The 15,861-nt window shown below is 30.7% G+C and overlaps 2 protein-coding genes across 4 annotated transcripts in view; both read right to left on the reverse strand.

Annotated features, from left to right (window-relative positions):
• Positions 1-4,725, reverse strand: part of LOC106680894 (DNA-3-methyladenine glycosylase) — a 12,548-nt gene extending 7,823 nt beyond the window's left edge. The window contains exons 1-3 of one of the 3 annotated variants that reach the window (XM_014420909.3): positions 4,380-4,718; positions 4,057-4,261; positions 320-434 (exon numbers count right to left, since the gene is read on the reverse strand). In XM_014420909.3, coding sequence (XP_014276395.1) covers positions 320-434; positions 4,057-4,261; positions 4,380-4,490 — 431 coding nt within the window. In that variant the 5' untranslated portion in view covers positions 4,491-4,718. Of the gene's footprint in view, positions 1-319; positions 435-4,056; positions 4,262-4,379 lie in introns of all 3 variants that reach the window. The other 2 variants (XM_067047839.1, XM_067047838.1) reach the window with 2 other exon arrangements.
• A 2,696-nt stretch (positions 4,726-7,421) lies between these two features.
• On the reverse strand, positions 7,422-13,790 carry LOC106680858 (DNA-3-methyladenine glycosylase). Its single transcript, XM_014420843.3, has 6 exons — positions 13,655-13,790; positions 12,776-12,873; positions 12,484-12,685; positions 10,807-10,921; positions 8,166-8,366; positions 7,422-7,577 (listed from the first exon to the last, which is right to left on the reverse strand). The coding sequence occupies exons 1-6, from the start codon at positions 13,707-13,709 to the stop codon at positions 7,490-7,492; spliced, it is 759 nt and encodes a 252-aa protein (XP_014276329.1). The 5' UTR covers positions 13,710-13,790; the 3' UTR covers positions 7,422-7,489.
• Positions 13,791-15,861: the final 2,071 nt, after the last annotated feature.

The raw sequence follows: 15,861 nt of genomic DNA on the forward strand, positions 1-15,861 counted from the left end.
TAGGTATTCAGAAAAAAATAAGACCTATTTCAATTTTATATTCTTATTTAATTTTCATTTGATTAAATATTTATTTGATTTTTTTTTATTCCATTAGTTTTCTGTCTTCTAGTTCTTTAAGTATTATGTATAAGTGACTTAACAATAATAATTAAAAATAATGTCACGTTTCCCTGTCTTAAAAATAACTTAATTTGGAAGTAATAATACCAGTGCTAAACCAGATTTTTATAACTGATGGTGACCTTACAGCTTAAAATGTTTTAAACAATGATGTTACTATTAATATATTCATAATATAAATGAATGGCTCAGTTACTTGTAAGACTTGCGCTGTTTTTTAGGGTTTTTGCCAAACGATGAACGTTTTTTCTCCATTTCTTCTAATCCAAATATCGGTTCAAGAGATCTAAGCAAAACACAGGCTCCATCACCTAGATTTGATAATCCTGATTACAAACGAAGTTATTTTTATTGGTGGAGTAAAAAACGTAATAAACTTCTAACAGTATATTGTGATGTTTTTAACCCATTGACAGTGTATCCCGTGACGGTCACGGGCAGAGCATCAACTACCTAACGGTTTATCCCGTGACAGTCACGGGAAGAACAAGTATCATTCAGCTTATCTCGTGCCACGCACGGGCAGAGTAAGGCATCCAAACTATTAATCTTCCAAAGATATCTAAGACTATGGTTAGATTCTTTGCTTCCTCAGATTATTTTAACCGAAGGAGACGTGGTTTAGTATCCCGCCGACTTAGAAACCGATAACAGGATCCTTCGCACTAGTTTAGTGCTTTATTAGTTCTAAAAATAATTTTTGTGAATTATATAAAATTATATTTTTGTTATCCAATATGGATAGTAGTGAGTTGTCAATGATAAATGCCAGTGATAGTGATAATCTAGTTTCAACAGATGATAGTTCATCTTCATCGGAGAATGCAAGACAGAACAACACATTTGACAATAAGGAAGTACCAACAGGAGCAAAGGTGGTAGACCTTCCTCTACTCCAACACCGCTCCGATTGACGGAAAGACATTTTGTTGACATTATTCCGCCAAGTGTCAATAAGGCCAAACCTTATAGACAATGTGTAGTGTGCTGTTCGAAACGAATAAATGGGAAAAAAGTGAGGAAGGAAACAAGATATTACTGCCCGGATTGTGATGTTGGCTTATGTATCCCATGTTTCAAAATCTATCATACACAGACTAATTACTAACAAGGTACATATATAACACGTTTTTTTAAAAAAATTTTTGGACCAAAATTCGTAATTTTTCCACACCGTGAAAGGGTTAATTTCAAACTAATTATAATAATTTTTTTATTACTTAGATACTATAAAAAAATGGATAAATGAGCATTGAAAATATGTAACTTTAGATTTATACATTAATAATAATGATAACATTTTAAAGTAAATAATTCTATTTGGGGTCATTTCAGATGAAATCACAAGAGCCCTGGAATCACTACATCTCAGATTTAATTTTTTTGTAATACCAAATAAATACCTTATAAATCTAATTTTTTGTTTCAATATTTATTTTTAAAAATTGTGAGCATAGCAGAATAAAATAACACATCTTGGGTCACAAAACTGGCATAGATTGACAACCAATGGAGTAACAGAGATATACGTAATGGACCTGCTTCTATTTAATGTTACCTGGCCTCAAAACAAAATTTTTTAATTCTCAGAAACACCATCATGGATTTTTTTCTTTGAACATTTTGGCTAATATTGTTTAGGTTCATGCCAAATTTCAATATGAGGAAATGGTGAGATCACAGGAAAATAAAGTACAGACATTAAATAGGTTATATCATTCTTCATATAACAAAATAAAATTACATAATTTTCATTTTGAATTTTACGTATTCTTGGATAAAACATTAATTAAATAACATGAATCACATTATCTTGCTAAAATATGTAGTTTATAAAAGATACTGCTTTTGGGTTGAAAAAAAATCACATTTCATTTGTTACTATAATTCACAAAATACTTCTTGTATTTAACTAGTTACAATAATTTATAGTTTTCATTTAGATCTAATAACATTTGTAATTTCAGTAACTATCAATTCTTATTTAGAGAACTTGCTATTGATAGAAAGAATTTGTTTTGTAACTATGAATGATGAATGCATTGAATAAACATGTCAGATTTAATATTATTTTTTAAAAAAGTTCTAAAGTGCTTCCTGCTTTTTATAAGTATTGATTTACAATCTGTTTAAACCATTTTTTTTTTAAAAATTGATATTTGTTTGATCTTTTTTTTTTTTTTACTATACTTATTGAAAATTTATTTTGTATGTTCTATGGAATAATGGCAAAAACTCACTTCTCTTCTCGGCTTACATTTTATGATAGTAAACCAACTGTCATCCTAAAATCAATTGTTTTACTCTGTGATACACTGTATTGAATATCAGCAACAGTAGCAGTAATTCTTAATGTTAAGTAAAAAAATAAGTTCATAAATTATTAAGATGTAATATGTGATAAATTAACATTAAAGTTCCTGTAGAACTTCAAGTGAATTAAATGTTTATTTTTTTCTTGATTCTAAGCTGCATAAAAAGATTTGATTGGTTTTGAGATAAATACAATTGAATTCTTTTCCAGCAAAATTATTTTATATTGGGTAAAGTATAATATTTATATTTCATATCATATTTTTATTTCTTTATAAGTAAATTTAACTCACACTGCGACAGGTTATTCTGTCAGACCCGGTAACAAGTCTACTTTTACATTATATCATTGGTTAAATAAATTCTACACTACTGTAATTTACTATATAAATAAATATCACTACTGGTTCCAATGACTCACCTGTCACACTGTGGGTTAAATACCAATATTGAAAAATAAATTAATACGAAAATTAATGAATATAAAACTAAGAAATTTCTTTTTATTTCCAATTCGAAATAATACTAAAAAAAAAAAAAAAAAAAAGTAGAAAGAGTAAATTGTTAGTATTAGAATAGTATAGGTTTATCAAAATGAATTGCTTTTCAGAGCAATAATAAATTTATTTAATTTTTTTTTATTAAGAATTATAGAAAAACAATTTAAGTATAATGATGTTTTATTATTATCCATCTTAATTAACCCTCTGCTGGGTGGGCATGTGGTGTTTGGACCGCTGTAAGCAGTTTTAGGAAAAGTGGTACTATTTACAAAAAGTACAAGATATTCTTAATTGAACATTTCCTGAGCAAGTTACAGACAGATTCAAGTAAATTACCCATGACCAGTTAGTTTCCTGAGCATGCTAAATCATGAAACACAACAAATAGATTTGTTTTTCCTATAAAGAATCAAATATTGCAGGGATTAATTTCCAACAAGTTTATAAGCAAAATAAAACAATATCTGTTTAATTTAAACATGCAATTGATAGCAGTAAACTTGAAGGTATGGGCAGATGTCTGGAGTTCCCTGAGAGATACTTCAGTATTTTTATCCAAGTATAAGGCACCTCAACCAGCAGACTTGGGAAAATAAATTTGCTACTGATTTGGCATGAATTATAAATAATAGGAAATAAGTATCACATATCATAATTCTGAAGTGCCAAAATCACAGTATCTTTCAGATAACATGTTACTAATATTAACAAAACACAAAAGATGATAGAAAAAAGAAGGAAGACAGGTGAAGGTCATGAGTATATGCTATTCTATTTTATACAAAAAAAAAAAAATAAAAAATAAAGCCTTAATATAAACAGTATTCATTAGAATATAACTACATTGCAAAATTGTTCATTTGTGAATTAGGCTGTATACATTTCACCATCGGGTATTCAATTGTAAAAAATATTTTTAAACAGCTAAGTTGACATTTTATTTCATAATCCACAACAATGGCGTGGAACAAAATCAATGCGCTAAGTTAACACTATTGTATGCTGGGTAGAAGAGTAACTCAAGCTGGCACACCCCCCAGAAAATTTAAATATATAATTACTAGGAAAGATATTAATTATAAAAATCAATTGCTGCCAGCGTAATAGAATAGTTTACCTCTACTTGAAATATTAAACAGATGATACATGCCAAACCAAACTGGATAGACATACATGGTACCAGGGACCATGAAAGCTGGAGCTGTCCTTTTTGTCATTTTACCATGATGTGTGTGTGAAGATAAATCTTCCCCTCCGATATAAGCTTCAGTTTCAACAATAAGACCTTTGAGAATGTTATCATTTTCTTTTCTCACTAAAATCTGTATAATTAATTTAATGCAAAAGTTGCTAAAAACTACTTTTAATAAAAGCTAATAGATAGTACATCAAAACCGAGAAGGCAAATTCTATAGTAATTTTATTAGTACAATTATTTACCTGACCTAGCAATGATTTAGCAAGTTGATTACAACCGATATCGAAATATTCTCTTCCTAAGCGTGTACTGCTAATTGAAGAATATGTTTCACTGCTTTCTAGGCTTACCATTATTAGTATTTGTTTATACTAGGAACCTTAAGGTTTTAATGGGGGCATTTATGCTACATGTAGTTAATTACAGCCTATCTACGTGTAATTAACGCTAATTATTTAGAACATTTGATTCTGGGCCAAAAACTATTAATCAATAACTATGACAGGTCCCTGGTTACTGCAAATCTTTTGCTTATATTGACAACCTTAACATAACCTCCTTGTTGTGTTACACTATTACCTGAAGGTGTTAATTATTCTTTATTAAAACTAAATAAAAATCTGGTGCATCACACTATGGATGTATGTTTTTAGCTGGTAAAACAGGTTATCACTTTGAACAAGGAATATGTGACGGAAGTATCATTAATTATTTAGAATTTAATAATCCTTAAATAGATGCGTAAAATATGATTTATTAGGAAAACATGAAATGTATAAATGGATCATTCTCTCTTCAATATACGATTTGTGTCCCTTCCTGATTGTAGGTCTCTACCAGTGCAGCTGCTCCACTCGGCCAAATAATACCCACTTTGTGCCTTTAAAATACCTATTTTACACCAAAATACCCGCTCTTGGAGAATCGTTTCGACTGTAGTTGTAGATTGTTCTGTCGCGATAGTTGATAGTACAAGTGATACAATGAAGCAACTGTCACGTTCACTATCACATGTATTTGCCTTGACAGTGAACTACCGTAGTTTCCGTTGTTAGGACCAAAGACGCAGCCACTACCATGGTGTAACTGTTTGATAGTTACAGTCATGACAACATTTACTGCCATGACAGTTTAAAATCGCTACAGTATTGACAGACTGGGTCTGAAGTTATAGTTGACTGACAGTCGCGTTCCATATGTAAACCATGACCGTCATATGCATACCCTTTACTTGAAACCGTGGCAACATATCAACCTTACCAAATGATGAAAGGTGGGAAAACATTCTTATGTATTGTTTCGATTATTTCTGGATCTTGAAATTAATTATATTCACCTCATTAACAGTTACTGTAAAATTGTATCAGCCCCGGGCACAAAAGATAATCCGCTCTAAACCCCAAATATAATCATCCCCGGTCCAAAAGAAAATTCGCCCAAGGCTCAAAAATATACTAACGCAAATCCATACTAACAACAATACTGAAATACCCACTGAGAGGTAAAATACCCGAAAATCGGCAGCACTGGTTTCTACTTACTATCTATCTATATATATTTATATATATAGGTATAAAAAATCTGTACTTACGAGGGAGGCCAGTACTACAAACTCAGTCATCTGTAATAGTCGTTTTGTTCCAGCAACCGGTACTAAAAATTATCAAAGTTCGATTTCCTCACAACTCTGGAGTGTTCCATGGTTAACTTTTACATATTTTGATGCTCCTACCAACGAGATGGAAAAAGAGACAGAAAAAAATAAGGCGGGATTTCTGACATGAATACTCAGTAATTCTACGTACTTTAAGAAGAATGAATTTATCATCACCGTTTAGATTTTATGTCATTTAGAATTATTATATATGTGTCTCATTTTTAAATTCACAACCCTGTAACGTTTGAAAAGTCCGCTAATTCTGAAGAAGGTGCATGATAGAAAAATTAATTCGGTTGGGAACACTGGAGAATACCCGCGCAGTTCTCCTAGATCCTTAATTTTTTCGGTGACTAATTGTTGGAATTCATGAGTGTCTACACTGGCTGACTTCGTCAAACCTTGGTGAGTAAATTAAAAACCTAATTATACAACTAACTGACGTGTTATTTGAAGAGAGAAAAACTTTATTCAAAAATGTACTGCCCAACTAATTACACAGCATACTCATATCTAGTCATACAATTTTTTTTTAAATCTTATAAAATATAGGCATAGTTAAGTAAACTTATATTATATAATAGTAATATGATTTTTTTATTCTATCATTTTTGTTCTTTTATTTTTTCTTATTTAATCCTTGTTTTTTTTTTCTTCATATTTTCTTTCTTAACCCAATACATCTTCCCCCCCCCTCATATTCAACAAACATAAAATAAAATTATAAATAATAAAAAAATTAAGTAAATAAAAATATGTACTCTTAAAAATCTAAAAATCCTATTTTCACACATAAGTACTATTCGATTCAAATCTTAAAAAAAAAACCCAACAATTATCTAAAAGGATGTGAAAAATTCTATTCTCTAATTGGACCACTCTTGGAAGTGGGTAGCTCATTAGTAAGGCAATGGATTATTAACTCCAAGGACCCGGGTTCGAATCCGACTGAGGCAGATAATTCTTATTAGTTACCTGTAGCCATTGAGTCAGCCCTATGGGTTCATGAGCCCTCCAAGGTCCACCCAGCCTCATAAAGTGGCTATCCTTAATTGGGTAAAACTCTGCCAGCCGAGCGTGATTCTGTCCAAATCACCTCCTTGCACAACCATTGGTCTAGTAACACTTCTTCCTTACAAAGTATTGCACCTCTGACCCTTCCCTGAGTTGTAGTGGTATAGATTTAATTTAATTTATTGGACCACTCTGTTCCTTTCTAAAGAAACTTAAACCTATTCCAAACTGACTTCAGGGTGATAATAATTTAAAATGGAATAATGAAGCATTATTTAAAAAAAAAAAAAGTAAACATCGTCAATATAGGTTTATTATTTGTATCTTGGAAAACACATTATTCTGTTGTGGTCTAATTTTTTGTTTATGGTAGTATTGTCATTTAATTATGTGAAATTTTAATTTGAAAAGTTTTGATAGTGAGTCATGTTAGAAACTATCAATACAGATAAAAAAAAATTACCATTATGGAAAACGAAGTAATGGGAATAGTTTTCGTTAAAGGAACAAAAAAAATAATTCCAGGTTAATGATAAATTCTTGTTTTCAGAATTACAATTGAAATTGAAAATATTCATTTATAGACATCCAATTAAATGCCTTACTAATGAAATGAGATAAAAATGTATTAGTTTATTCACATAGTTTATACAAACAATGCCCAGTTAATGATAACATCATTCATTCAACATCTTTAATTACTGCCTTCATTTGTTCTTCGGCATATTTATCTCGTTTACTTACACAGCTGTTTCCAATTAAATAATACCTAAAAAAAATAAATAAATAAATAGATCACTTGAAAAATTTTTCAGATTATTTTGTTATATGTTTCATTACTATTTTTATGGTATTGCTAAATTGTTTTCAACTTAGTTTATATTATCATCATCTATATCACTCTATCTTTTATTTAATCTACATAGCTCCCTTCTTCATAGTATATTTATTAGCCTTTTATACTAATTACTTTTGGTATTTATCATCTATCATCTTTATAGTATTTTTTTTTTTTACAAGATAAAATTTTTAGCAGTTATTTTCTTATCTTATTTTTAATAACTTTCATTATTTATTCTAAAATTTAACATTACTGCTGGCTCAATATTTGTAATTTATAGATCTGTTTGATAATATATATTCTTTTTTATCAGTTCATTACTTATCACTATCTTAGTTAATATATCTTTTTAGAATTCATCTCTAACTTCCTTACTATTTTTGATTTATGTTTTGTTAGTTTGTTTATATGGATGGCATTGCAACTAAATTTTTTCTGACTAATGTGACTCCATCCAGGCTATCTGCTGAAGTCAATTAAATGCAACAATTAATTTTTTTTCCCAAAATAAAATACCTGAAAGGTTTTGATGCCCAAACTGGACCAGCAAAGTTGATTCCGATACGTGGGCATTCAACTATTTCTTGATCATTCACTTTTTCAGGACCAGCTTCTATCCAAAGTTCTGATGATGTAACTAGATCATCGCCAGAAAATGTTTTATCAATAGAAAATGCAATAGCAAGCTTGGAAGGACCATTGCATACTTCATGTAATCTATTACAAATTTAAGATGATATTATTAAATGTAAAAGAATATATCAATAAACTACAAAAAACTCAACATAAATTTAAAACATCTAACATAATGAGAATATATTTCTTTTTCTTTTAACATAAGCCTCACTGCACCTCACTCAAAAAAAGTTATGGAAATATGAAGTTCAGTAAAAGTCAATTTATGTTCAGTCTAGGAGAGGTAGGAAATACAACCAAAAGATACCAACCCTTTCCTCCATTTATATCAATGATCTTCCCGATTCCATTCGCCATGCACAGTACCACCCATATGCAGACGATCTCCAAATCTATGTGTCCTTCCATCCCTCCGAGATGCTTGAGGCCATCCAAAAGATACAAGAAGATATTGACAGCATTAACGCATGGGCGTCTAACAATGATTTGAAGCTGAATTCTAAAAAAATGAAGGCCATTCTTATTGGTTCCAAGCGCCTCCTTCATACCCTCCCTTACTGTCCTCTACTATTCCTTAACAACCAACCGATTCACTTCTATCCTACAATAAAAAACCTTGGTGTCACCTTTGACTAACACCTCTCCTGGAATAACCACATTTCCCAAATCACATGCAAATCCATAACTGTACTCAAACAATTCCTAAAATTCCATTCCTCAGAACACCCGTCAGCTCCTAGTATCCTCTCTCGTCTTCCCCCACTTCGACTACGGATCCTTGGTGTACGGAGGGCTATCTGCAGGACTAGAGTTGAGACTGAAGAGACTAATGAATTGCTTTGTAAGATTTATCTTTGGGTTTCCTAGGCGCTCTCAAGTTTCCCGCTGGTATGCCGAGTTGAAGTGGCTCTATTCAACCTCCCGAAGGCAATATCTCCTTGGTGTTTTCCTATTCCAAGTTAGATAATAAATAAATAGGCAAATATTGATTAACATCATAAACAGTAGCAAAGCCAATATACCAATGTAATTTCATTCTACTATCTGAAACTTTTTAAATGCTTGCCAGATAAAAATCTTACTATACGAACCATGTATTTATTCTTAGGGGACATATGTCCCAGAATAAAATTATTTTTTCATTTCATTTCATCCTCTAATTTGTGCCAAACTGGATGATCTATTTTCAAAATTTAGGTGTACTGAGAAACATACTTTACAAATGCTTAAGACAGAATAGATGGAATCTGATGAGACTGAGATGAGACCAATTAGGTACCAATCCACATAATCCCTAAAAATTTCATCAAAATCAAATAAACGGTTTGATTGATTATGCCCAAATACAAATTTTACTACATACCAACAGACACGAGTTGAGAATTGGGAGTGGTAATTTCAATTTTCAAATTATAATTTTTTTTTTTTTTATCTGAATGAATACAAAGCTTCTCTTCCTAAGGTAGTGAGGAAGTAAAGTATACTTTAAAGATAAAATTAGATTAAATCAAAAATATAAGTTAAAAATACAACTCAGTTCATTCATATCAGAGGAGACTTAAAAAGTTGAATTATATCCTATCATAATTTGGGTTGGTTATGCTTAACTTTAATAATATAAAAAATTTTGACAAATATGTAAGGGTTAACGATTAGCTTAGTCAACCTACCATTTGGCCATAAAATATTCTACCAAATATTGTCATGGTGTGGGAAATGCTGCAGGTAACAATTATCAGGATCATCTAAGAATTACAGCACTAATAAAAGAAAAGAAATATTTTGAGAAGTTAAAAGAGATTAACCAAATAAAAGGCTATCTATGACCTATACAGATATTATAACTCTAAGCAGGTATGGCTGAACTAGTAACTTTGCTGTGGTGGAAAAACCATGTTAGTAGGATTCTGGGAATTGATATAACTAGGGATATGGTGATCCAACAATAATTAGTTAAAAATTATTTTCTGTTAGTAGTACAGCTTGTTCTTGTTAGTTTATAAGAATGAAGAGAAGCAATGTTCAAGACTGTATGTAGATAGATTTAAGCCAATCACATTTTTTTTGAATAAATACATGGTTTTTCATCTCAGGAATGAACTCATACTCAAACTAGTAACTGAACAAGTCTGAACTCTTCCAAACCAATTTTAGTGTTGTTCACAGGGAGAGACAAAAGGTTCAGATTCTTGAAGGAACATGGTTAAGCAGATTTAAGTGCCAAAGCCAAAGTGATCCCAGAGATTTTTTTAGAATATTTTTATTTCATGATACTGTTCATACAAAGAAAATGGCAAAATGATGCTGGAAACTGCTAGGATTCAGTAATAAATTAAATTTTCTAATTGATCATCAATATAGAACTTACCGACATAACAAGTATAAATCAGTTAATGCTATGAATGGTGTCGTGATGAATATATGGAGACATGGAGTTTGTCCTCTGAATTATTTGCTAATTATTATGGATAAGTGTGAGGTTATTTGGAAAAAAAAAAATGAAATTTGATGTCTAACTAACCTGTAAGACTTGAGCTGTTTCTTAGCACTTTTTCCAAAGAAGGATCGTTTCCTCTTCATTTCTTCAAGTCCAGAAATAGGTTCCAAAGATCTTAATAAGACACAAGCTCCATCTCCTAAGATGCAGGTTCAATCAAATAAAAATAAGTGCATTAAAAAACATATCAGATAAAATTTGATGATTCAGAAAAGTAACATAACCTTAAAATTATTTTTTAATGGCTCTTGAAGATAAACCATCGCTTCATGAGAGGCTTATTTTTGACTTTCAAATTGTTCATATGCCATACTGATTTTCATCTTAAATTTCATCTTAAATGTACCAATTAATTAAATATGCTTTGAATATATCTGAGCATTCTCGAATTCCATAGAAGGTGTAAATAAAAAACTTGGATTTATAAAAAAACAACATAGTTTCTAACATATACAAACTTATACTGGACCTTATGTTAGAGATGACTATTTCTTTAAACACGATGTATAGTCAAATACTATATATGTGGTCACTAAGTATCTAAATGTACTTTAACTTAAGGAGGCATGCAAGAATCTTATGAAAGTCGCTGTAGACATGGGTCTGACTATAAATTAAGAGAAGACATAGTATATGAGAGCTGGGCAGAGTAAGGGTAATCCAGAATAGGAACCTTTAAGTTATAGGTCCCTACAGCTTTCAGAGAAACAGTTTGAGTACTTAAGGCCAATTATTTACTCTAAAAATAAGATCAGGTGAGAAACAAGATAGAGTGATGATGGCCAACAGATGCTATTTTAGCTTAAGGAACCATCTCTCGATGCATGAAGTATTAATTCACAAAACTCTTAGTAGGTGGGTCCTTATGTATGGATCTAAAACTTCAACTTTATAGCCAAGTAGAAAAAAGAAATTCTCATTTTTAAAAGGAAAATATTATGGAGGATTTTTAGCTCCATTAAACAAGGTGACTAGTCGAGAAGGTGGTAAAAACAATGAAGGGTATGTGGCTGGCCATGTCACCAGAATGGATGATCAGATTCCCGAGAAGATAGAGGAGAAACTGGCCTGTTTCAGGGATAGAGTCACACTAAGACTGTTGGAAGATGTAATTGCTTAGGGCGCTATTACCTTGCTAAATATTTTAATTATATGTTAAATCCAATACCTTGCTAAATTATTGGATGGCAACCGCACAGTATTCCCACCTAGGGAAGGCTCATTGAAGATGCCAAGAATCACACCAGTATGTTGTGAGAAAGTATCAAAATCTGATTTGTTATTAGTATTCAAGAGAGACCAATCTACAGATCTTATCTTAACCCAATCATAAATCTTCAGTACAATATAGGGAAGTATATGCATAGCTAAATAAGAGCTGTTCAACAAAAGACTAGGATAAAATCAACTAAAAGAAGTTAAAACTAAAAATCAAACCCCATATTAAAAAAGCAATAATTAAAAAAATAAATAAGATACAATTTAAGAATAGTAAAACTTTGTAATAATACATTCAAGTTTGGGTGTCTAGTGATTTACTAATCTTGATAAGGGTTATAACCAAAATTTCTTTGGGATATATTAAAGTATAAATACATAAATAGTTATAATACCTTTACCATAAACTCTTTGAATTTTGGAGAAATTGTTCTTAAGGCAAATAAGAAAGTAACAGTGTAGAAGTATAAAGTTAAAACTTACCTTGACTGGAGATATTAAAGACATGGTACATGCCATAGACAGAAGTTACATAGATGGTGCCGGGTGCCATAAACGTTGGAGCGGTTCTTTCAGTCATCTTGCCATGATGAGAGTGAGATGCCATATCATCACCAGCAATATATGCTTCTGTTTCCACAATACGACCTTTGAGAGTAAAATCATTTTCTCTTCTGACTAAAACCTATATACGGAAAATAAACCATTTAACTAAAGAAGAAGAGCAACACATAAATAGAACATAAACTACATTACTAAACCGAACATTACTTACCTGCCCTAACAATGATTTGGCAAGTTGAAGGCAAGGAACATCAAAGAATTCTCTACTAAGTCTATTAGAAAAATGTGGAGACAACTCTTCATTTCCATCTGTTTTGGACATGATGTTAATAGTTATCACATTCTATCAAGTTTATATAAAACTTATGTTAACTTAAACATATGAATCAAATTCTACAACATAATGGGAAGAATCAATACACAACATGAGTAAAAAATAACATTATTTTTGACAGCTAAAGGTTACGTTGGAGGTTATATTATGGCATTCATAATTGGCGCTAAAACTTCATAACTTAATGGCCCCACAAAAAATTGATTAATTTATACATAATTGTGGATTATTGATATACAAGATGTTAAAAATTAGTTTATTCCTTAGTTTTCTACAATTATTTAATATTTATTTTAATTTACGAACTAAGAAATGTTTGAGACAGAAGCTAATGCTTAAAATGTTCCTTCCGGTGAGAGGTGTATTTTTCATTTTCATAGGATCAAACAGAACTCAGTGAACTAATTTATTTTATCCCGTGAAAAAGTAAATTGAGTTACTCGTTTAAAAAACATGGTAATTGACAAAATGAAAACTTTTATTTTACCTTCAACAAGTAGTCACTGGCCATAACTTAATTCTGTTAAGGTAAACAATTTTTTAAAAATATATGAGATTAGACCCGAAAAATCCGGTGATGCTAAAACTTCCACTTCACTAAAAATCTCTGTTCCTATCTTTTAGGAAAGAATATCTCAATCATAAATTTTTATGACATTTGCTCAAAGAGGTAAGTAAAACTAAAAACATCATTAAAATTTACTGGATTTTTTTCCTAATAATAACACTTTTTATTTAAAACACTTTAATACTCACATCGTTGTCTTTTGAAAATAGTCCTGACAGTTCTTCGTGTATAAAATTTTATCATACCAAGTTTAAATAACCTTATAAGTAACAAATATAACCCTTATTATTTTTAGAAACACAATCAAAACAACATATGGTTACTTTCCAACAGCCTCCTTTTCCATATATATTCAATTTTTAATTTATGATATCAATTTATAACAAATAATAAGTAAAATGATATTACAAAAAAAACAACATCTTTAGTTTCTTTAAACCTAGTTTATTTTAGACAATTTTCCATGGTGGGTGGAAGGGTTAAAGATATTATTACTTTATCGTTTCATCATGGTTCAATCCGTGGCACGTCGTCCAGTGTCCAGTGTCGTCCAATGGACAAAAACCTGAATTTTTAATCTCTAATTTTAAACTTTATAGTTTCATTTATATTTAAGGAAATTATATTATATTATTTAAGGAAATAATATGAAAATTATTTCTTATTCAACTAATAATAATTTATAGGAATAAGTCCATTCTTAGTACTTAATTATTCTTTTGTATATAAGAGTGTAAATTTGACTAGAGATTATATTATTTTATTTTATTTTTTTCATACACATAGTTTGATTATGTTTATTTTGTTTATCCTTCTGTTTGTATTAAGAGAGATTTTTTTTTCATTCATTTATTTATTTTTATTCTTATTTTAGTATGAGTGTGATCATTCATCACTATTACCTATTGCCCGCAACTGTGTGGCAGATTATAATATCTATCAATAAATAAATAAAGTATTTAAAAAAAAAATTATTCTTTATTGTCTGACCTTTATTTTTAAATTCCCTATATTGATTTATTATAGATAAAAAACTCCTTGTAAAGTTTTTTTTTATATAGTTTTCATCAGTTTTAATTAGTTTCATCAATATATATTGCAGGGAATTTAATTTGCTGATTCAATAGATTCTTAGCTCTGTGAGTCTCTCATATTTCATGTCTTGGAACGGAGTCAAAGGCTGCTTTGAGGTCAAGGAAGGCGATGTATATACTTTTGTTTCTATTCCAAGATTTCTGGAGTACATTCCGCTGAGAGAAATGTCCGAAGAACATTGGTGGACGCTATTAAATCCACTTATCAAAGTCCTAAAGAAATATAGGGTGTTTTTTTAAGCCCGATAGAACTTGAAATTGTAAAAAATAACACAAAAAATTAAATTGTAATCAAAATTTTTTTTTTATTCGAAAGATCAATACGTGACATTAACATTTGAAAATGATTTCGGGCATATGGGCACCGCGGCTGTTCTTGACGAAGCGCATTCTGTAAAATTGTGTTCAGCGATGAGGCGCATTTTTGGCTTAACGGGTTTGTTAATAAGCAAAATTGCCGCATATGGTCGTGCGATTTGACACCTCTCGATTATTTCCTGTGGGGCTACGTGAAGTCACTGGTTTATGCTGATAAACCAGCAACAATTGACGCCTTGGAGGCCAGCATTGTTCGTGTTATTCGTGACATACGGCCAGCAGTGCTCGAAAAAGTGGCCCAAAATTGGACGTCCAGAATGCGCTTCGTTAAGAACAGCCGCGGTGCCCATATGCCAGAAATCATTTTCAAATGTTAATGTCACGTATTGATCTTTCAAATAAAAAAAAATTTTTGATTACAATTTAATTTTTTGTGTTATTTTTTACAATTTCAAGTTCTATCGGGCTTAAAAAAACACCCTATAGTTAGGTTGAACGGACTGGAATCTGATTGCGTTAGCAAAGCAAGACGAATCAAACCAAGTGTCAATCTAAGTCACATGAGCCAGCATTGATGTCAAAGTCGTATGCTGCAGATTCTGAACGATGTTTTACACTTGTAATTCAGTGGGAATAAGTTAATTTTCGTTTTCCATGGACCCCTTTTATTATGATTTTATTTTTGGGTTATTATCAGTGGTAAGTCACGCCTTTTTTAATTACGAAGTTATCCTTGAGTTAAGGGGAGACTGAATATTAAATGATGAATATTGGCTTCTATACCCAATTTAATGAACAGTCAATTTAGATAACCTAAGGTATAAAACTATTCACTTATATTTCGAACCATTAATCAATTCATTTTTTGGTTATTTATATAATTAGGCTGAAAAAAGCGGTCGGATGCCTTGAAAAAAGATGCATTGAAGTTCCAAACAATCGAAAATTTCACAATTTTTTTCAAATAATAATTAAGAAAAGAA

This window comes from Halyomorpha halys, unplaced genomic scaffold, assembly GCF_000696795.3.
Source record: "Halyomorpha halys isolate HHAL.00 unplaced genomic scaffold, Hhal_1.1 Scaffold297.1, whole genome shotgun sequence".
NCBI classification, from domain to species: domain Eukaryota; kingdom Metazoa; phylum Arthropoda; class Insecta; order Hemiptera; family Pentatomidae; genus Halyomorpha; species Halyomorpha halys.